General features: G+C 43.9%; 1 protein-coding gene across 1 annotated transcript in view; it reads left to right on the top strand.

Annotated features, from left to right (window-relative positions):
* The window catches only part of LOC122933047 (plakophilin-1-like), a 64,721-nt gene extending 48,384 nt beyond the window's left edge, over positions 1-16,337 (top strand). Inside the window, exons 6-8 of the mRNA XM_044287784.1 lie at positions 785-869; positions 16,052-16,155; positions 16,304-16,337. Coding sequence (XP_044143719.1) covers positions 785-869; positions 16,052-16,126 — 160 coding nt within the window. The 3' untranslated portion in view covers positions 16,127-16,155; positions 16,304-16,337. The remainder of the gene's footprint in view (positions 1-784; positions 870-16,051; positions 16,156-16,303) is intronic.
* Positions 16,338-22,640: the final 6,303 nt, after the last annotated feature.

A 22,640-nucleotide genomic window follows, 5' to 3' on the forward strand; every position in this document is an offset into this window, starting at 1 on the left:
AGAATTGTTTTTTTAAGCTTGCTTCCAAAATGGTGTAAGTTTTCCTGAACGCATCTGGACCAAATCTGTCACGCTCATGTGAAAGGGGCTTAAGACATAAAGCAGGAGCCACCTGCAGCTGACCACCTGCTCCAATCAACGTGGGACACACTTGTACCACTTAGGCCTCATGCACACGACCGTTGTTTTGTTCCGCATCCGAGCCTCAGTTTTTGCGGCTTAGATTCAGACCCATTCACTTCAATGGGCCCGCAAAAGATGCGGACAGCACTCCGTGTGCTGTCCGCATCCGTTGCTGTGTTCCGTGGTCCGCAAAAAAAATATAACTTGTCTTATTAAGAATAGGAAGTTACTGTATATCAATGGCTGTCTATGCTGTTTTGCAAATTGCAGAACGCACATGGATGCCAACCGTGTTTTGCAAATCGTGCGCATGAGGCCATAGGCCTGTTACACCAGATTATCGGACAGATTTTCTGACCAAATACATAGACAGATCTTTTGTTATACACACCGACTATTGGTCTGATAGTACAGATATTGGTAAAATAATCTGTTGGTGTCATAGATTAGGGATAGATTTTTTAATTGCAGTCATAGATTAGGGATTAAAAAAGAATGTTTTTCATTTTCTAAATATTTGTATTTCTAAACTGGTTAGCATTTATAATTAATATGTCTGTCTTAGGCACACAGTACTAGCTCTGTTTGATTACATTTTGCTATACATGATGTATAAAAAAATAAACTTGTCTCTCATTTATAACATTTTGTTCTCTTACAGAAGTTCACCTAAAGCTGCCGAAGCGGCTCGTCTTTTCCTGACAGACATGTGGTCACAAAAGGAGTTGCAAGGAATATTAAAACAGGTATAGTAACAGCTTTTATTTTCTAATAAAAAAAATGGTTAATTTTTAATGTAAATTTGTTGTCCCTTAGTCCTAACAGCAGGACAAGTGGGGAGTTCTCCCCTGTGAAACTCGTAGGACAGGTGGAATTTTTATTGACAATACATTTCCTACCAAGCACTAATTAAAGAATTAGTAAAACCCACCCCTATAAAGAGCAGACTGCCCACATCCCAGTGCTTTATTATCAAGTAGGAACTAAAACAAGGGTGGGAAATTTGTGTGCTGCTGTTAGGACTAAGGGAAAACAAATTTATGCTAAAATTAACGCTTCCCTTACGTCCTAACCAGCAGCACAAATGGGGACCTAGCAAGTAACACGAACAAATTGGAAAGGTCCCCTAATAGGTACTCAATACTGCTTTTTTTTAATGAGAGGGCGGCAGACAGAATGGTGCATCCGAATGCCACCCCCTCAGAGCGCCTAGAGTCTAGGCTATAATGTTTGACAAAACTGCTGTGGAAGCTACAAGAAGCCGCAGCACAAATCTGTTTTAGCGGAACTAAACCTTTTTCTGCGAAGGATGTCGATAGTGCTCTTGTGGAGTGGGCGGTGACAAAGGATGGAGGAGCCAACCCCATGGCTAGAAAAGCTTCCCGGATTGCCTCTCTCACCCATCTACTTAGAGAGGGTTTGAAGGCCTTTAGACCTTTGCTTTTATCGGAGAAGGAGAGCAGCAGGTGCTCTGATTTTCTAAAGTCTGCAGTTCTGTTCAGGTAGATTTTGAGATTCCTGGAAATGTCCAAGGAGTGAAGGGCTTCCTCTTCAGGAGATGACGGAGTAGGACATAGGATCGGTAAGGAGATGGTCTGATTTCGGTTACCGAATGAGGGAACTTTGGGAGCAAATGTCGGTAAAAATCTCTACAGGACACAGTCATGGAGAAAGAGGGTACAAGGCTCAGCGGCCACCAATGCCTGTAACTTTCCAATCCTTTTGGCCGATGTTATGGTCAGTAGAAATGTGACCTTTAAAGATAGGAATCTAAGGTCTACATTCTCTAGGGGTTCAAAGGGGGGAGAGGATATCCCCTTTAGAACAATGGATAAATCCCATTCAGGGATAGGTCTCAGGATTCTAGGTTTTAATCTTTCGTCTCCCTTGAGGAAGTAGGGGGTCTTGAGATAATGGTCTACCTAGAAAGGCAGAGAGAGCACTGGTGTGGACTCAGAGTAGACGGGCTTAGACACTTGTCCAGGCCGTCCTGCAGGAATTGTAAAATAGCTGAAAGAGGAGGATCTGAGGGTACTACCTCTTTAACAGCACACCACTGAAGAAAGATCTTGTGAATTCTTGAGTACACCTTGATTGTAGACTCCGCACGGGAGTGTGAAATAGTTCTCAAGACCTCTGCAGAAAGCCCTCTAGATTCTAGTAGGGACCTGTCAATCTCCAGGCTGTCAGATTGAGTTTACTCAGATCTAGGCAGGGACCTGTGTCCTGATACACAAGGTCCTGCGTTAGGGGAAGTCTCCAATATGTGCCCTGACTCATCTTCATGAGCTGGGTGAACCAAGACCTCTTCGGCCAAAATGGTATTATTGCAATGACCGGGGTCTGGTCTTGTTTGATTTTTGTCAATACCCTTGGTATCATGGAAAGTGGAGGGAATATGTATGCCAGCCTGAACCTCCATGGAATGGACAGGGCGTCTATCTCCACAGGGTTGTCCTCCTTGTAGAGAGAGCAGAACTTGTCCACCTTCGCGTTCAACCGGGTCGCCATTAAGTCGATCTCTGGAGTGCCCCAACGTAGAGTGATCTGGGAGAAGATGTCCCTGTTCAGACCCTATGTTGAGATCTCCCCTGATGTGAACCGCGGAAAGGTGGGATAGACTGAACTCTGCCCAAGAGAGGATTAGACCAACTTCCTGGAGAAGAGGTTGAGACCTCGTACCTCCCTGTCTGTTAATATAAGCAACCACAGTCTTGCTATCCGAACAAACTCTCACCGCCTTTCCGCGGATGAGAGGAGCAAAATAATAAAGAGCTAGATGTACGGCTCTTAGTTCTCTCATATTAGATGAGAGAAGCCTCTCCTGTGGAGTCCAGATGGGCTCTCCAACCTAGAAGGGAGGCATCTGTGGTCAACGTGATCCAACGAGGTTGGACGTGATCCTGATAGGTTCCTCCACCATTTGAGTGAAGACCGAACTTTGACAAGGAGTGAGTCTTGTCCAACCCCTTGGGGTTGTGGTTCAAGACTGCTAACACTTCTTCTTGAAGTGGACGAAGGTGCCAAAGGGCCCAAGGAACTTCTTCCGCAGATGCTGACATGTGGCCCAACATCTTCATAAGTGTTCTGATGGGCACTCGTTGAGGTGCCATGAGGAACTGTGCGGCTCTTATGACTCAATCATTCCTTTCCGTGGAGAGAGCGTCATTCTTTGAGAATCCACTATAAAACCAAGGAATACCCTGGAGGTGGAAGGCAGGATCTGGGACTTCTCCCAATTTATCAACCAGCCTAACCGCTGGAGAATCTGAAGAGCCAGATTAAGATGGATTTGAAGAATGTCTAGAGACGTGGCTTTTAAGAGCCAGTCGTCTAGATATGGCACGATTTCTAGCCCTTGAAGCCTGAGCTTGGCAACAACCGGAGCCAACCTTGGTAAAGGTGTGGGGAGCGGAAGAGATGGCAAAGGGTAGAACAGAAAACTGATAATACTTTACCACACCCTTTATGGAGACCGCAACTCTTAGGAACTTCCAGTGAGTTGGATGAATAGGGACATGAAGATAAGCATCCTTTTAGATCTATGGTGACCATGAGGTCTCCGGGACTTTAGAATATTGATTAAGGAGAGGATGGTCTCCATTCTGAAGCGCTTCTGCCTTATGAAGCGATTTAGGTAGCACAGATCTATTATCATGCGCCAGTCTCCGGAAGGCTTTGGGACCAGAAATATGGGGGAATACACCCCTCACCCTCGTTCGTGGGAGGGAACCTCCTCTAGGGCTCTTTTGTGAAGGTAAAGGAGGACCGCGTCCTCCAGGATCTTCTGTTTGGTTTGAGGTAGAGGCCGAGTTAACAGAAACTTCTCCTGAGGAGGAGACACGAAATCTATCGTGTAGCCGGACAAAATTATATTTTGGACCCACTGGTCCGGAATTTCTTGCAGCCAGGCTTGCTAAAAAAAAAACTTAAACGACCTCTGACCAGAGGAGAACTTAGGAGTTGTGCATCGCAGGGAGGGCCTGGAAGGGAAGGAGGAAGGTAAGCGGGAGAGTCATAGGTCTGCTCTGCGATCTTTGCCCCGACCACGACCACATCCACGTCTGGAGGACCCCTGACGTCTCTGGGACTTAGAGAGGCCCTGGGGTCTTGTGTTCCCTGACCTACTGCGGCCCCGAATGGACTGTTGAGGGAGAATTTTCCCTTTTTTGTCTGCCAGGCTCTCCATGAGCTTGTCCAGCTCAGAACCAAATAGCCTCCCTGGCTCATAGGGCAGACCGCATAAATTGAACTTGGAGGCGTTGTCAGCGATCCAAGGGAGCAGCCAAGGGAGCAGCCAGCTTTAAATGTTGGGCCAAAGCATCGTTTAAAAAGTCTGTGTAACGGTCACGTACACACACACACAGGGGGGAGGATAGTGACCACTGCGCTCCACCCTCACCCCTGGCCCTGCCTACTTGCCTCACGAGTCCTGATGACAGGGGACAACTGGACGTCAGTCCCTAACTTAGGATACATGCGGGAAAGACAGACAAGACGAATAACGGATAGTGAACGGACCGGGTCAAAACCAGAGGACAACGCAGTACAGAGGGATAAGCAAAGAATGGTCAGGAGAAGCCAGAATCATAAATACCAGGAGAGTCGAGAAGTACCAAAGGAGTCCGCAAAGAATAGTCAGGTGGAAGCCGAGGTCAATATACCAGGAAGGATGCGCAGTACAGGAGGAGCAGGCAAAGGATCGTCAGGAAACAGGATCAGGTAAGTACACAGGTATCCAACAACTGCCAGGAACCTAAATTAACAGGCAACCTGTGGCCAGCAGGCTGCCTGTATTTATAGTGGGGAGTGAGGGTCATGTGACGTGGCCAGCGTCACATGACCTACAGACCGACCAGTCGAGCACCGAGTGATCAGCTTGGCGCTCAAGGCAGACCTAGGAGCAGGGAGCCTCCCAGCTAGCAAAGCCGCCCTGGGAACGAGGTCAAACACAGATCCTCGCTCCCGAAGCTAAGCAGCAGGTCTGCGGCTGATGGGAGACCGAGTGTGCCTTCGGCACCCCGTTACAGTCTGCTCCCAGCAGAAGGATTTTAAATTGATCCCAAATGTCCGTCCTGGCCACTCCGGCCTCTAGGTCAGACTGAATCCTCAGGATGCGGGAACGTACAAAGTGCGCAACCTCAGAGAAGGCAACCACCACTGAGGCGGAGGCTGCCGCCGCGGAGTAATTGCACCTTAAGGTGCATTCAACCCTCCGATCTAACGGGTCCTCAAGGTTACTACTGTCATCTGATGGGACTAGGGTCCTTTTACACAATTTGGAAGTCGCCATGTCGACCTTCGGAGGCGGTACCCAAAGGTCTGCCTCCGACTCATGGAGGGGAAACATTAGTTTAAATCAATTGTTGAGGACTGGACCCTTTTCCGGGTGCTTCCACTCGGTTAGCATCAATCTCTTAAGGTTCTCGTCCACTTTGAAGGTCCTGAACCCCTAGAGGTGGACGGCGGAGCTTCCCCTTGCTCGACATAACGATCCCTTGACCAGATGGAGCGCAAAAGCCTTTGTCGGCTAAAAACAAGTACAGCGAGTCTTCATCATCCAAGTAGGAGGAGCAGTCGTCCACGGAGATAACGTCTTCCGCCATAGGCACAGGACCCGGTGAAGATATTCTTGCTCTCTTGAAAGAGAGGGCATTCTTGATCTCGGAAATTGAGTTTCCCATGAAGTCCTTCATCCAGCCAAACATGTCGCTTAGGCCGAATGCATACGGCAGTTTTTTTCCTTCTAGATGGCGTCTCCTAATGGCGATCAGCGCGGGAAGGCTTCACACAAGCAGAGACACCTAGTCTGCGCCTCTTGCGAGATGCCAATGCCAGACTCCTATGAGTATAATCCGCTGTGTCGTCCTCCGCAGCTCACAATAAGGCCGAATGCACACGGCCGTGAGCAGTCCGTGGAACCACGGACTGGATTCATGCTGAGAGCAGGAGCGTTGGTTGCTATAACGCCGTGCGCTCCCTGCTGACGCCCGCAATACAGCAATACACTGGTATGATCTATACCAATGCAGGAATCCAGCCCGTGGTTCCACGGAGTGCTCACGGCCGTGTGCATTCGGCCTTATGGTGAGCCGCGACTGAGGAGGACGACACAGCGGATTATACTCATAGGAGTCTGACATTGGCATCTCGCAAGAGGTGCAGACTAGGTGTCTCTGCTTGTGGGAAGCCTTTCCGCGCTGATTGCCATTAGGAGACGTCATCTAGAAGGAAAAATACTTAAGCAAGTTTTAGTAGTAGCCACAGAAGCGCAGCAATAGCTCTCTGCAAAAAAAGAGGAAGCGCTCCACTTGTTCGTGGGTTTATATAGGTGGAAAAACTCCACCTTCCCCCTCAGCTCCGCCCCACCGATAGTCCCGCCTCTATACCAAATTTTCTTCTTAATCCCACAGGATTATTTGGCATATATTTATATATATATATATATATATATATATATATATATACACACATATTTACATATTTACATAATGTACCACCTAGGGCACAGCTACCTAGTTATTCTTAAAACTAAAGAAATGACCGGCGAGAGACCCGGAAGTCGTCATCTGACGTACTTCCTGCCGGGCCGCACACAGATCGTAGAGCAGGAGGAGCCGGCGATGGGACGCAGGAGGCCCAATGCCGGCCAGGCAAGCAGGTAACAGACTGCCGCTTTAGGCTCCGCCCCTCCCGCCCGGACCGCCGACCAAGGCGGCGGACTGCAACAACCAGCAGATGCAGCAAGGCTGGAAGGATTAGAGAGTCGGCGGGGACGGGGACGAAGCTGAGGGCAAAAATAAGGATTAAATTGGTAGGAAAAATATATCAAAATAAGCAATGTCTTTTAAAGTAACAGACCGCAGCCTGACCCGTCCTACTGTCCACAGGGACAGAGAAAAAAAGCACTGGGATGTGGGCAGTCTGCCCTTTAAAGGGGTGGGTTTTACTAATTATTTAAATAGTGCTTGGTAGGAAATTTATTGTCAACAAAAATTCCACCTGTCCTACCAGTTTCACAGGGGAGAACTCCCCACTTGTGCTGCTGGTTAGGACGTAAGGGAATACTCAGTTAAGATATAAGAGTGTGGCCACATAGTCAGGTTTCCTGATGCAGTTTTAGAAGCAAAAGGCAGAAGTGGATCATAAAAGGAGAGAAAATACAGACGTGGACAAAATTGTTGGTACCCTTTGGTCAATGAAAGAAAAAGTCACAATGGTCACAGAAATAACTTTAATCTGACAAAAGTAATAATAAATTAAAATTCTATAAATGTTAACCAATGAAAGTCAGACATTGTTTTTCAACCATGCTTCAACAGAATTATGTAAAAAAATAAACTCATGAAACAGGCATGGACAAAAATGATGGTACCCCTAACTTAATATTTTGTTGCGCAACCTTTTGAGGCAATCACTGCAATCAAACGCTTCCTGTAACTGTCAATGAGACATCTGCACCTCTCAGCAGGTATTTTGGCCCACTCCTCATGAGCAAACTGCTCCAGTTGTGTCCGGTTTGAAGGGTGCCTTTTCCAGACTGCATGTTTCAGCTCCTTCCAAAGATGCTCAATAGGATTGAGGTCAGGGCTCATAGAAGGCCACTTTAGAATAGTCCAATTTTTTCCTCTTAGCCATTCTTGGGTGTTTTTAGCGGTGTGTTTTGGGTCATTGTCCTGTTGCAAGACCCATGACCTGCGACTGAGACCAAGCTTTCTGACACTGGCTAGTACATTTCTCTCTAGAATTCCTTGATAGTCTTGAGATTTCATTGTACCCTGCACAGATTCAAGACACCCTGTGCCAGACGCAGCAAAGCAGCCCCAGAACATAACAGAGCCTCCTCCATGTTTCACAGTAGGGACAGTGTTCTTTTCTTGATATGCTTCATTTTTTCGTCTGTGAACATACAGCTGATGTGCCTTGGCAAAAACTTCGATTTTTGTCTCATCTGTCCACAGGACATTCTCCCAGAAGCTTTGTGGCTTGTCAACATGTAGTTTGGCATATTCCAGTCTTGCTTTTTTATGATTCGTTTTCAACAATGGTGTCCTCCTTGGTCGTCTCCCATGTAGTCCACTTTGGCTCAAACAACGACGGATGGTGCGATCTGACACTGATGTTCCTTGAGCATGAAGTTCACCTTGAATCTCTTTAGAAGTCTTTCTAGGCTCTTTTGTTACCATTCGGATTATCCGTCTCTTAGATTTGTCATCAATTTTCCTCCTGCGGCCACGTCCAGGGAGGTTGGCTACAGTCCCATGGATCTTAAACTTATGAATAATATGTGCAACTGTACTCACAGGAACATCTAGTTGCTTGGAGATGGTCTTATAGCCTTTACCTTTAACATGCTTGTCTATAATTTTCTTTCTGATCTCTTGAGACAGCTCTTTCCTTTGCTTCCTCTGGTCCATGTCGAGTGTGGTACACACCATATCACCAAACAACACAGTGATTACCTGGAGCCATATATATAGGCCCAATGGCTGATTACAAGGTTGTAGACACCTGTGATGCTAATTAGTGGACACACCTTGAATTAACATGTCCCTTTGGTCACATTATGTTCTGTGTTTTCTAGGGGTACCATCATTTTTGTCCATGCCTGTTTCATGAGTTTATTTTTTTACATAATTCTGTTGAAGCATGGTTGAAAAACAATGTCTGACTTTCATTGGTTAACATTTATAGAATTTTAATTTATTATTACTTTTGTCAGATTAAAGTTATTTCTGTGACCATTGTGACTTTTTCTTTCATTGACCAAAGGGTACCAACAATTTTGTCCACGTCTGTATAAAGCACAGAAAAGAGCAAGAAAGCTGAACATGTGGCCGTTCCCACAATATGTCAGCAGTCGGGCATTTAAAAATGGCACCTGCTCATGAGTGGAGTGGACGCCATAGCCGGCAGGTTCCTGCTGTTTCATACAGTAAGCATCTGCAGCTAATGGCCAAACCTTCCGGGTATGCTCCGGCTCCCCACACCCTGCGGAGATAGGGAGAGCTGGAGCATGTGTGACAGGAGGCTGATGCATAGTAATTTCTGTAGAGCGCCTGCCTATAGTAGGGCTCCATAGAAACATAGTAAAATCCGCATAGACCAATAATAAAGCCTTATTCACACGTCCGTGCTCAAATCCGTGAGCAGGTGGTCAGTGATGCATCCGTAAAAGATCCGTGTTTTTTCATTGTGTCCGTTTTTTGCTGTCCGTGTTGCATCCGTGTTTCGCTGACACTGAACAGCTGAAAAATACTTTTCAAAGCATCTCTTCTTAATGATCCGTGAAACACGTATAAAACACGGTTGGCATCCGTGTTGCCTCCGTGGTTTTCACGGACCCATAGACTATAATGGACGTGATGGATCCGTGAACACGGACAAAATAGAGCATGCATCTGTGTTAAAATCACTGACCCACGGACAGTGCTAAAACACTGATGTGTGAAAACACACATTTAGGCCTCTTTCACACTACAGTTTTGCGGGACGTTTTTTGCCTTCCGTATACAGTCCGTATACGGAACCATTCATTTCAATGGTTCCGCAAGAAAAACGGAATGTACTCAGTATGCATTCTGTTTCCGTATTTCCATTTTTCCGTTCCGTTGAAAGATAGAACATGTCCTATTATTGCACGCAAATCATGTTCCGTGGCTCCATTCAAGTCAACGGGTCCGCCAAAAAATTTTATCCGTTCCGTTTTTGCGGAACCATCTATTGAAAATGTTATGCCCAGCCCAATTTTTTCTATGTAATTAGTGTATACTGTATATGCCATACAGAAAAACGGACCAGAAACAAAAAATGGAACAACGGATCTGTGAAAAACGGACCGCGAAACACTGAAAAAACCATACGGTCGTGTGAAAGAGGCCCAACATGAATGGGGACAGGTGCTGTCCGTGGAGAACATGTACAGCACACATCTGTAAAACTTGGACGTGTGAATGAGGCTTAGTGCATTGGAGTCTATGAGAATGTCAATCCAATGATTGCGTATTATAGTTACCGAAGGGGAAAATATGTAATTAAAAAATAAATAAAAAATAATAATAAATTTAATATAAAAATTCTAATCTTCCCTTCTCCAAAATGAAAAAAATGAACAAATAAAAATGTGCACATCATCAGTATTGACATGTGCAAAAACCTCCATGTTATTAAAATATAAAAAATATTTATCCCATACAGAAAATGGCGAAATATAAAAAAAAAGTCTAAATGGCTCATATGCCATTTTTTGGTCGCTTCTCCTCCTACATAAAATAAGATAAAAAATTATCAAAAAGTCAAACCCACCCCAAAATGGTATCAATGAAAAGTGCAGATCGGCCCGCAACAAATAAGCCCTCACACAGGTCGGACCTCACACAGCTCCATACATGTAACATCTAAAAAAAAGTTATAGGGGTCAGAATATGGCAACTAAAAGAAAAAAAATGTTTATTTTCCATTTTTTTTTTCCAGTATAAAAACGGCAAAAGAAATATACATGTCTGGTATAGCTGGATTTGTACTGACCTGGAGTTTCACCATATAGGGGACGCCTAAGAAAACCAAATAAGCAGTTTTATTTTCCAGTTTTATCCCGCTTGTAATTTTTATTCCCCCGTTCCCACCACATTGTATGTAACCGTAAATAGTACCATTAGAAAGTGCATGTTGTCCCACAAAAAACAAGCCCTCATACTGCATACGTGAATGTAAAAAAATAAAAATAAATTATGGGAAGTCTGGGAGTAAAAAACTAAAACATGAAAAATCACCTGGTCTTGAAAGAGTTAAAGGGTCACATTTTTCACAAAACTTTTGATATGTCAGAGACTAGAACGAGGGGATAGAAGCTGACGCTTATCGCGTTCTTCTCTTCTCGCTGCATGAGATTTGGCAGTCAATTGGGCTGAGCGCGATACCAAGCATAGCTGGCATGCAATGTACGGCGCTGTGCTTGGTAAGCTGTGAGAAGGCCGGAGCACTGACAGGAGCGCCAATGCATTTTCAAACAGCTTATCAGCGGCGTCCTGGGTTTAGGAACCTCACCGATCAGATACTGATGACCTAGACTGAGGATAGGTCATCTGTATCAAAATTGTGGAAAATCCCTTTAAAGCATAGTAATGGGACAAATATTTAAATCATAAACAAAAAAAAGTACAGTGCATCTCCCATCAAGCTGACACTCCAAGTAGGTAGCATCAGGAGCGGACTGGGAACTTAAAGGGAACCTGTCACCGGGATTTTGTGTATAGAGCTGAGGACATGGGTTGCTAGATGGCCGCTAGCACATCCACTATACCCACTCCCCTTGGCTCTATGTGCACCCCCTGCATCCTCAGAATCTCCTCCTTGCTCCTCGACATCAGAAAGCTAGAGCACCGCAATCTTACTAGCTAGTGCATGCGCAGTGTCATCATAGTGTTCCTTCCATGTGCTGGCATCAGCTTCAGGGAAGGAACTGCCATGCGCTAGCTCGTGCATCGCCTGCTCCCGGTGACAGCATTTGTTTCAGACCGGCTCGCGGCACAGGTAAGGTCTTACCTGTACATTGCCGGACTTGTGAGTTAAGATGAAGCCGGCATGTGTTCGCGGGCGAACACTGCGAACTGGCCATCACTACCTCCGAAGGCCTCTTGCACACGAACATTTATTTTTTCTGTTTCCGTTCCGTTTTTTTTGTGTTCCGTTTGCGGTCCGTATGCAAAAAACTGATCACAAACAGAAACCAAATGGAAAAACGGAACGGGAAAATGGAATTGAAATGGAAACCCTACTGAAACAAAAAAACTGCAAGATACAGAAAAAGCCATACGGTCGTGTGCAAGAGGCCTAATGGTACTTTCTTCTACAATATCTTCACGTGACAAATTCTTCCTCATTTCATGTTATTTATTTTCCCTTTCTCATGTTTTTCATTTATTCTCATACAATAGCCACTATTTTGCACATACGCTTTTATTCCCTTGAGTAATCTTGGAGCATGCAGTTATCGGTTCAGGACTGCTTGCTCTCTACTGATAACGCTTTTCCGGACAGCATAATTCGTTCATACAAGCCTGTAATTCATTCACACACACACTGATCTTTCACTCACCATAATAGTAAAAGTTATTAACCCCTTATTAAGGGTACTTTCACACTTGCGTTTTTCATTTCCGGCATAGAGTTCCATCACAGGGGCTCTATACCGGAAAATAACTGATCAGTTTTATCCCCATGCATTCTGAATGGAGAGTAATCAGTTCAGTTTGCATCAGGATGTCTTCAGTTCAGTCGTTTTGACTGATCAGGCAAAAGAGAAAACCGCAGCATGCTACGGTTTTCTCTCCGGCGAAAAAGACAGAAGACTTGCCTGAACGTCGGATCCGGCATTTTTTCCCATAAGAATGTATTAGCGCCGGATCCGGCATTCAGAATGCCGGATCCGGCGTTCCGGCATGCGCATGCGCAGATCGGTAACAATGAGAAAAAAATGTACAAGACGGATCCGTCGGTCCGCATGACAAGCGGAGAGACGGATCCGTCCTTGCAATGCATTTGTGAGACGGATCCGCATCCTGATCCGTCTCACAAATGCTTGCAGTCAGCGGCAGATCTGCGGATCCGACGGCCAGTTCCGACGACGGAACTGCCTGCCGGATCACACTGCCGCAAGTGTGAAAGTAGCCTAACCTGTTCATACATTTTACATCAACCCAGCCTAACTTCTGCTCATTAAGGGCTCATGCAGGTTCGCAAAACACATATCCTGGCCAAGCGCATGCCACTTTCTATTTTTTCACTTGTTCGCAACACTGACAAGAATAGGAGATGTTCTATTATTTTTTATTTTTTTGCAGGGCCGCAGAACAAACGTGTGGATGCCGACAGCATACTGTCTGCTGTCAGCATCTTGTATGGCCCATTGAAACTAACGGGTCCACATCTGATTCGCAATTCAAAACTATGCTTGAGCCATAAATACAGCGTAGGCGTATGATGCATAATGCAGTGTATTACTAAATGTATTACTAGCTGTCAAGCATTAAGGGTCCCCAAGATTAGACTTAAAGGGGTTCTCCGGGAATGATTTAAAATGATCTCCAGAAAACCCGTCCACGTGTGCAGGACTAGTTGTCTCTACTTGCCGAGCTGCTAAGGAGGGTGCACTACACACTTCACTTTGGCACCCGCATATACTACACATTGGTGAGTTTTCCACTCCGTTTCCTCAGCAATGATAGCATATCATAGACAGATTAGCATTATTACCATTGTAGTGTAGTTTAGTGATTCTCTGTCCTTCACCCCCTATAGGCAGCTCTGAAAGTATCTTGATTGAATAAACTCAAGCACTCCTTGGAATGACATAGAATCAGTGCATTCTTTTTATTTGGTTTTTACTTGCAGGGCAACTTTAAATGCATAGATGTGACGTTTCGGTCTACAATGGACCTTGATCAAACACAAAGGTCACATATCTGCATTTAAAATTGCCCTGCAAGAAAAAAAATAAAAAAAAGAATGCACTGATTCAAATCTCATTCCAAGGAGTGCTTGAGTTTATTCAATCAAGATTATATAGTGTTGGGACGCCACAACCCAAGCACCTAATTGGACATTAAATATTACAGCTCTGAAAGTAGTGGTAATTTAGGAAGCCATTTTAAATTATTCCCAAAGAACCTCTTTAATATTAGTATTTTAATATAATTGGCACCACTTGGCAGGGCTAATTGAATCATTATAACAGCTGTTGACTATGTATTACACTATATGTTTGTGTTACTAAACTATCTAATTTAGTCATTGGTGTTTGACCAGCATCTACCGATTTTTCTCACACGCGTGCAAAACGCATTACAATGTTTTGCACTCGCTCTGAAAAATTGCGCATGTTCCTGCAACACACCCGCACCTTTTCCCGCAACACCCGTGTGAAAGAGGCCTTATAGGAGCCCTGCCAGGATTAAGACAAGTTCACACTTCAGTTATTTGGTCACTTAATTCCATCAGTTATTGTGAGCCAAAACCAGTTGGCTACTCAGACATCAGGTGTAATTCGAGGTTTTGCACCTCTTCTGTGTTATTGACCCACACCTGGTTTTGGCAAGCAATAACGGATCAAAATAACTGAAGTGTAAATTCAGCCTTAGGGCTCATGCACATTAACTTTGGCTGTTTTTCGCAATTTGCAGATCCACAAAACAAGGATAATGGCTGTGTGGATTCCACATTTTGTGGAAAAGAACGCCAGTCCCCTAATAGAACAGTCCTATCCTTGTCAGTAAAGTGGACAATAATAGGACATGTTCTATTTTTATGCGCATCGCATGGCGCAGAATGGACGTGCTGATGCGGACAGCACACTGAGAGCTGTCTGCATTGTTTGCGGCCCGATAGAAGTGAATGGGTCTGCAAACAGCGGGTCCGCAATATGCGGGCACCAGCCGTGGATGCGGACCCATCCACTTGAATAGGTCCGCAATCCAGAGCTGCGGTGCAGAATGGAGGCATGAAACCCCATGGAAGCACTATGGATTGATTCCATGATGTTTCTGTCCGTGCCTCCGCCCCGCAAAAAAATAGAACATGCTCTATTTTTTTTTACCATGCGGACGGATCACAGATCCATTCACGTTGAATGGGTCTTGATCCGTCCCAGCCGCCGCATTATGGCAATGTGCCAGGTGTCTACATTCAGATAATATATAGGTATGGGATAGCTATAGAATTTTTATTTTATTTTGTATTAGGTTGTATTTGTACATGTTGAAAGTGCAAAAATTGCCCCGACTACCAGAGATGCAAAAAATCACTGTGAAAGTATGTATGTAAAAATCCACATCATGGCACATATTTTTCAAAATAGTGGGAGGTAGATTGTGTGCGTTTTGACGCAGAATAAATGCCAAAATCAGCAAGGAAGAAGTCCGATGTGAACATTAACCTAGTGAACCCCAGGTGAGTAAAAGTAAATAGGTTAGATAGTAGCAGAAGGGTAAGAATAGAACAAATAAAAATGTAGTAGAAGTTATTAGAGGAATCAAAATGTTGTCTCCTGCATTGTATCTTAGGCCCCTTTCACATGGGCGAGTATTCTGCGCGGGTGCAATGCGCGAGTTGAAAGCATTGCACCCGCACTGAATCCGGACCCATTCATTTCTATGGGGCTGTGCACACGAGCAGTGATTTTCACGCATCACTTGTGCGTTGCGTGAAAATCGCAGCATGCTTCTCTTTGTGCGTTTTTCACGTAACGCAGGCCCCATACAAGCAAGTGCGGATGCGGTGTGATTTTCATGCACGGTTGCTAGGTGACAATCGGGATGGGGCCCCGACCATTATTGTTTTCCCTTATAACAGGTATCCTCAAACTGCGGCCCTCCAGCTGTTGCAAAACTACAACTCCCAGCATGCCTGAACAGCCTACAGGTATTAGCCTACAGGAGGGCATTGTGGGAGTTGTAGTTTTACAACAGCTGGAGGGCCACAGTTTGAGGATGCCTGCCTTATAACATGGTTACAAGGGAAAATAAGAGCATTCTGAATAAGGAATGCATAGTACAATAGCGCTGGAGGGGTTAAAAAAAATAATAATAATAATTTAACTCGCCTTAATCTACTTGCTCGCGCAGCCGGCATCTCTTTTGTCTTCTTCTTTGCTGTGTGCAGGAAAAGGACCTGTGGTGACGTCACTCCGGTCATCACATGATCCATCACCCATGTGACCGATCCAAAGCCTGTGTTTTGCACGCGCGTGCAAAACGCATTACAATGTTTTGCACTCGCGCGGAAAAATCACGCATGTTACCGCAACGCACTCGCACCTTTTCCTGCAACGCCCGTGTGAAAGGGGCCTTACTGTATTTGTGTCCTCAGCTGTATTGTGTTGATGTGTATCTGATTCTCACAATTCTTTTTTCTTAATTTCTTTTTAAAACAGCAAGGTCTAGACAAGAGCATTATGGGATCCCTAGCAAGTTCTGCTCTCCGAAATACAATAACACGAGTGTTCTAACATCACATGCAATCTAAAGTACATTTTAGGTAAAATATTTAAATACTTTCCGGTTTCTTGCTAATTTTGGAAGTAGCTGAAATAATGCATTTGTTTTCAATGCTGCATGGTAAACTGTTTTTCACTTGGCTAAGAAAAGTTCCAAAACTAGTTCTTTTCTTTTCAATTTTTTTGCAGATTCTCCCATCCTATTTACGAACCTATCAATATACAGGAATCGAAAAAGGCATTTGAGAAGAAATCCACATTTTTAATATAAAAAAATGTATTTGAAAGTTAGAGAATTTTTAAAGGGATTCTCCAAGTTCTAAAAGTTAGAATGTGTATCGTTTCATTCATACAGTATATTGACAAAAATGAATATTGTCATCGACCTTTATAATTCTATAGTTAATTTTAAACCATGGTACTCAGTTTGCAGATCCTTGTTGGCAATTCTACCTGATCAACCACAGTGATGACAATAGCTGAGTGTCTTATCAACTGTATGACCTAAGTGTTACTGCAGCAGACACAAACTGTCCACTCTTATTCACTGATGTGTTTTCACTCTGGATGATCATGCTAACATAGGCTTGTCAATAAAGTGTTGTGGGACTGCAATAATTGAGGTACAGAACCAGTTCAAAGTTGGTTAAGGCCTCTTGCACACAACCGTATGGCTTTTCAGTATTTAGCGGTCCACAAAAAACGGATCCGCAAAAAATACGGATGACGTCCATGTGCATTCCGTTTTTTGTGGAACGGAACAGCTGGCCCCTGATAGAACAGTACTATCCTTGTCCGTTATGCGGACAATAATAGGACATGTTCTATCTTTGAACTGAACGGAAATATGGAAAGGGAAGGCATACGAAGTATACCTTCCGTTTTTTGCGGATCCATTTAAATGAATGGTTCTGTATACAGTCCGTATACGGAGTGCAAAAAACGTAACGTAAACGGAGGAAAAAAAACGTTTGTGTACAAGAGACCTAAGTTAGATTTTTTCCACACAAAATTTTAGAACTTGGAAAAACACTTTAAATTACAGGTATTATATTGTTTCTGTTCCAGCATCTGACTTGCATTTAGTGGCTGGATGTGCAACTCTTTAAATGGGATTAATGGGATTTCCTATAATTAACATTTATCACCTATATACTGGACATTTGATAAATGTTTGATCGCTGGAGCCGGACCTCTGGAACCCCAAGGATCACAAGTTCCCTGTAAATATGGAGAATTACTGCGCATGGATGACCACTATTCGCTATATATTCAACTATTCATTATATATCCTATCATGTATTCCTATACACATATATCATATATTCATCTATCCATTCACTATCTGTAGGTCTGGCAAGTAAAACATTTGTACGTCTCCATCAGTCCCATATACAATGAATGGAGCATTATTCACACATGCTTGATACCACTTAATTCACAGGAGAGACCACATTCTCATGATCGACAGTCCCAGTGGTAAAACTACCAGTGATCATACATTTATCACCTATCTTGTGGATAGATTTTCTTAATGGGAAAAGCCCATTTAAAAATTGTTACAGAATTTTCAGCCCTATCAACATTATTTTATATCTCAAGCTTTGCAGTATAACTCAGTAACAGCTTTTTAATGGTGTCAGAAAATATATATAAGCACAAGCTTTTCATTTCCTTGAAATGTCTTTTAATTCATTCTTTATTTAGTTTTAGTATTATTTTTTTGGCCGAATACACACGGCCGTTTTTCAAGGCCGTGAGCGGTCCGTGGAACCGCAGCCTGAATTCCTGCTGAGAGCAGGAGCGCACTGCGTCATTGGTTGCTATGACGCCGTGCACTCCCTGCTGCCGCCGCAATACAGTGGTACACTGGTATGGTCTAATCCAGGCCGCGGTTCCACGGACCGCTCACGGCCGTAAAAACGGCCGTATGCATTCGGCCTTTAAGTTAGGCAATTTAACCCCTTCCCGACATTTGCCATACATATACACTACGTGCAGAATTATTAGGCAAATGAGTATTTTGACCACATCATCCTCTTTATGCATGTTGTCTTACTCCAAGCTGTATAGGCTCGAAAGCCTACTACCAATTAAGCATATTAGGTGATGTGCATCTCTGTAATGAGAAGGGGTGTGGTCTAATGACATCAACACCCTATATCAGGTGTGCATAATTATTAGGCAACTTCCTTTCCTTTGGCAAAATGGGTCAAAAGAAGGACTTGACAGGCTCAGAAAAGTCAAAAATAGTGAGATATCTTGCAGAGGGATGCAGCACTCTTAAAATTGCAAAGCTTCTGAAGCGTGATCATCGAACAGTGAAGCGTTTCATTCAAAATAGTCAACAGGGTCGCAAGAAGCGTGTGGAAAAACCAAGGCGCAAAATAACTGCCCATGAACTGAGAAAAGTCAAGCGTGCAGCTGCCAAGATGCCACTTGCCACCAGTTTGGCCATATTTCAGAGCTGCAACATCACTGGAGTGCCCAAAAGCACAAGGTGTGCAATACTCACAGACATGGCCAAGGTAAGAAAGGCTGAAAGACGCCACCACTGAACAAGACACACAAGCTGAAACGTCAAGACTGGGCCAAGAAATATCTCAAGACTGATTTTTCAAAGGTTTTATGGACTGATGAAATGAGAGTGAGTCTTGATGGGCCAGATGGCTGGATTGGTAAAGGGCAGAGAGCTCCAGTCCGACTTAGACGCCAGCAAGGTGGAGGTGGAGTACTGGTTTGGGCTGGTATCATCAAAGATGAGCTTGTGGGGCCTTTTTGGGTTGAGGATGGAGTCAATATTCCAATAGTCTGCTGACTATAATTCCTGTTTCTGGTCTTATATTAAAATATAACTTTTATTTTCCTTTTATTAAATACTATATTTAACATACAAAAAACAAAAAAACACACTCTTTTAAAATGTATATGGAGGGCTTGGACCTGTGGGCTCAGTATTCCTATTGTCCGATTAATCAGAGGGACATTCTCTCATAGATATCATGGACTTCTCTGTATTTAATTGTGTAATGACACTTCAGTGCCAGTAGGTGTCACCCCGACACCAGGCAAACGCCGTACTTGGTAATAGTGTTCGGTCCGCAACTATGTATCTATTGTGTCCCTCACTGCTGATTACACAGTTACTATATTCATTCCGTCTTTCTAATCTGGCCCTCACACAGGTTCAGCGTCTGCAGATCACCTCTCCCTAGTCCATCTTCAGCCCTGCCATCCTTATTAAAATCTTACAGACACAGCTCCCCCTGGGAGCAAAGGGGGGAGCTGTGTCTGTAAGATTTTAATAAGGATGGCAGGGCTGAAGATGGACTAGGGAGAGGTGATCTGCAGACGCTGAACCTGTGTGAGGGCCAGATTAGAAAGACGGAATGAATATAGTAACTGTGTAATCAGCAGTGAGGGACACAATAGATACATAGTTGCGGACCGAACACTATTACCAAGTACGGCGTTTGCCTGGTGTCGGGGTGACACCTACTGGCACTGAAGTGTCATTACACAATTAAATACAGAGAAGTCCATGATATCTATGAGAGAATGTCCCTCTGATTAATCGGACAATAGGAATACTGAGCCCACAGGTCCAAGCCCTCCATATACATTTTAAAAGAGTGTGTTTTTTTGTTTTTTGTATGTTAAATATAGTATTTAATAAAAGGAAAATAAAAGTTATATTTTAATATAAGACCAGAAACAGGAATTATAGTCAGCAGACTATTGGAATATTGATTTGACCTCCTGGGTTTAGTGGGTCATCTGAAGTAGAGGATGGAGTCAAGCTCAACTCCCAGTCCTACTGCCAGTTTCTGGAAGACACCTTCTTCAAGCAGTGGTACAGGACGAAGTCTGCAAGGTAAGAAAAACATGATTTTCATGCAGGACAATGCTCCATCACACGCGTCCAAGTACTCCACAACGTGGCTGGCAAGAAAGGGTATAAAAGAAGAAAATCTAATGACATGGCCTCCTTGTTCACCTGATCTGAACCCCATTGAGAACCTGTGGTCCATCATCAAATGTGAGATTTACAAGGAGGGAAAACAGTACACCTCTCTGAACAGTGTCTGGGAGGCTGTGGTTGCTGCTGCACGCAATGTTGATGGTGAACAGAGCAAAACACTGACAGAATCCATGGATGGCAGGCTTTTGAGTGTCCTTGCAAAGAAAGGTGGCTATATTGGTCACTGATTTGTTTTTGTTTTGTTTTTGAATGTCAGAAATGTATATTTGTGAATGTTGAGATGTTATATTGGTTTCACTGGTAAAAATAAATAATTGAAATGGGTATATATTTGTTTTTTGTTAAGTTGCCTAATAATTATGTACAGTAATAGTCACCTGCACACACAGATATCCCCCTAAAATAGCTAAAACTAAAAACAAACTAAAAACTAGGGATGAGCGAACTCGAACTGTATAGTTCGGGTTCGTACCGAATTTTGGGGTGTCCGTGACACGGACCCGAACCCGGACATTTTCGTAAAAGTCCGGGTTCGGGTTCGGTGTTCGTCGCTTTCTTCGCGCTTTTGTGACGCTTTCTTGGCGCTTTTTGAAAGGCTGCAAAGCAGCCAATCAACAAGCGTCATACTACTTGCCCCAAGAGGCCATCACAGCCATGCCTACTATTGGCATGGCTGTGATTGGCCAGAGCACCATGTGACCCAGCCTCTATTTAAGCTGGAGTCACATAGCGCCGCCCGTCACTCTGCTCTGATTAGCGTAGGGAGAGGTTGCGGCTGCGACAGTAGGGCGAGATTAGGCAGATTAACTCCTCCAAAGGACTTGATTAACTGATCGATCTGCAGCTGTGGATCATTGAGCTGCTGATCCTCAATTGCTCACTGTTTTTAGGCTGCACAGACCGTTTGTCAGTCTCATTTTTCTGGGGTGATCGGCGGCCATTTTGTGTCTTGTGGTGCGCCAGCACAAGCTGCGACCAAGTGCATTTAACCCTCAATGGTGTGGTTGTTTTTTGGCTAAAGCCTACATCAGGGTGAAGCTGTGACACCAAGTGCATTTAACCAGCAATAGTCTGTTCATTTTTTGGCCATATACAAAATCAGGGGCAAGCTGCGCCTGTCACCAAGTGCATTTAACCCTCAATGGTGTGGTTGTTTTTTGGCTAAAGCCTACATCAGGGTGAAGCTGTCACACCAAGTGCATTTAACCAGCAATAGTCTGTTCATTTTTTGGCCATATACAAAATCAGGGGCAAGCTGCGCCTGTCACCAAGTGCATTTAACCCTCAATGGTGTGGTTGTTTTTTGGCTAAAGCCTACATCAGGGTGAAGCTGTCACACCAAGTGCATTTAACCAGCAATAGTCTGTTCATTTTTTGGCCATATACAAAATCAGGGGCAAGCTGCGCCTGTCACCAAGTGCATTTAACCCTCAATGGTGTGGTTGTTTTTTGGCTAAAGCCTACATCAGGGTGAAGCTGTCACACCAAGTGCATTTAACCAGCAATAGTCTGTTCATTTTTTGGCCATATCCCAGTCTAATTCTGTCACTAAATCCATACCGGTCACCCAGCGCCTAAATACTAGGCCTCAAATTTATATCCAGCTAAATCTGTCCCTAGTGCTGTAGCTGGGCGAGTTATTTAGTGTCCGTTCAAGCACATTTCTTGTTCTGGGTTGAAATACAATTCCCAATTTAGCAATTTCATAATTTAGTGGTTCCTGCTATATCAGAGCTCTTTGAAATCTATCCCAAAAAGGGTATATAATATTGAAGGTGCACATAGGGTCATTCAGAGTAACTTCACACACACCCGCTACTGTGTATTTCCAAGTCTAATTCTGTCACTAAATCCATACCGGTGACCCAGCGCCTAAATACTAGGCCTCAAATTTAATTCCCTCTAAATCTCTCGTTACCCACCGCTGTACTGTTGTTGCTGGGCAAGATATTTAGTGTCCGTCAAAGCACATTTTTTGTTCTGGGTTGAAGTACAATTCCCAATTTAGCAATTTCATAATTTAGTGGTTTCTGCTATATCAGAGCTATTTGAAATCTATCCCAAAAAGGGTATATAATATTGAAGGTGCACATAGGGTCATTCAGAATAACTTCACACACACCCGCTACTGTGTATTTCCAAGTCTAATTCTGTCACTAAACCCATACCTGTCACCCAGCGCCTAAATACTAGGCCTCAAATTTAAATCCCTCTAAATCTCTCGTTACCGTTGTCCTGTTGTAGCTGGGAAAGTTATTTAGTGCCCGTCAAAGCACATTTTTTGTTCTGGGTTGAAGTACAATTCCCAATTTAGCAATTTCATAATTTAGTGGTTCCTGCTATATCAGAGCTATTTGAAATCTATCCCAAAAAGGGTATATAATATTGAAGGTGCACATAGGGTCATTCAGAATAACTTCACACACACCCGCTACTGTGTATTTCCAAGTCTAATTCTGTCACTAAACCCATACCTGTCACCCAGCGCCTAAATACTAGGCCTCAAATTTAAATCCCTCTAAATCTCTCGTTACCGTTGTCCTG

This window comes from Bufo gargarizans, chromosome 3 (assembly GCF_014858855.1).
Source record: "Bufo gargarizans isolate SCDJY-AF-19 chromosome 3, ASM1485885v1, whole genome shotgun sequence".
Classification (NCBI taxonomy): Eukaryota; Metazoa; Chordata; class Amphibia; order Anura; family Bufonidae; genus Bufo; species Bufo gargarizans.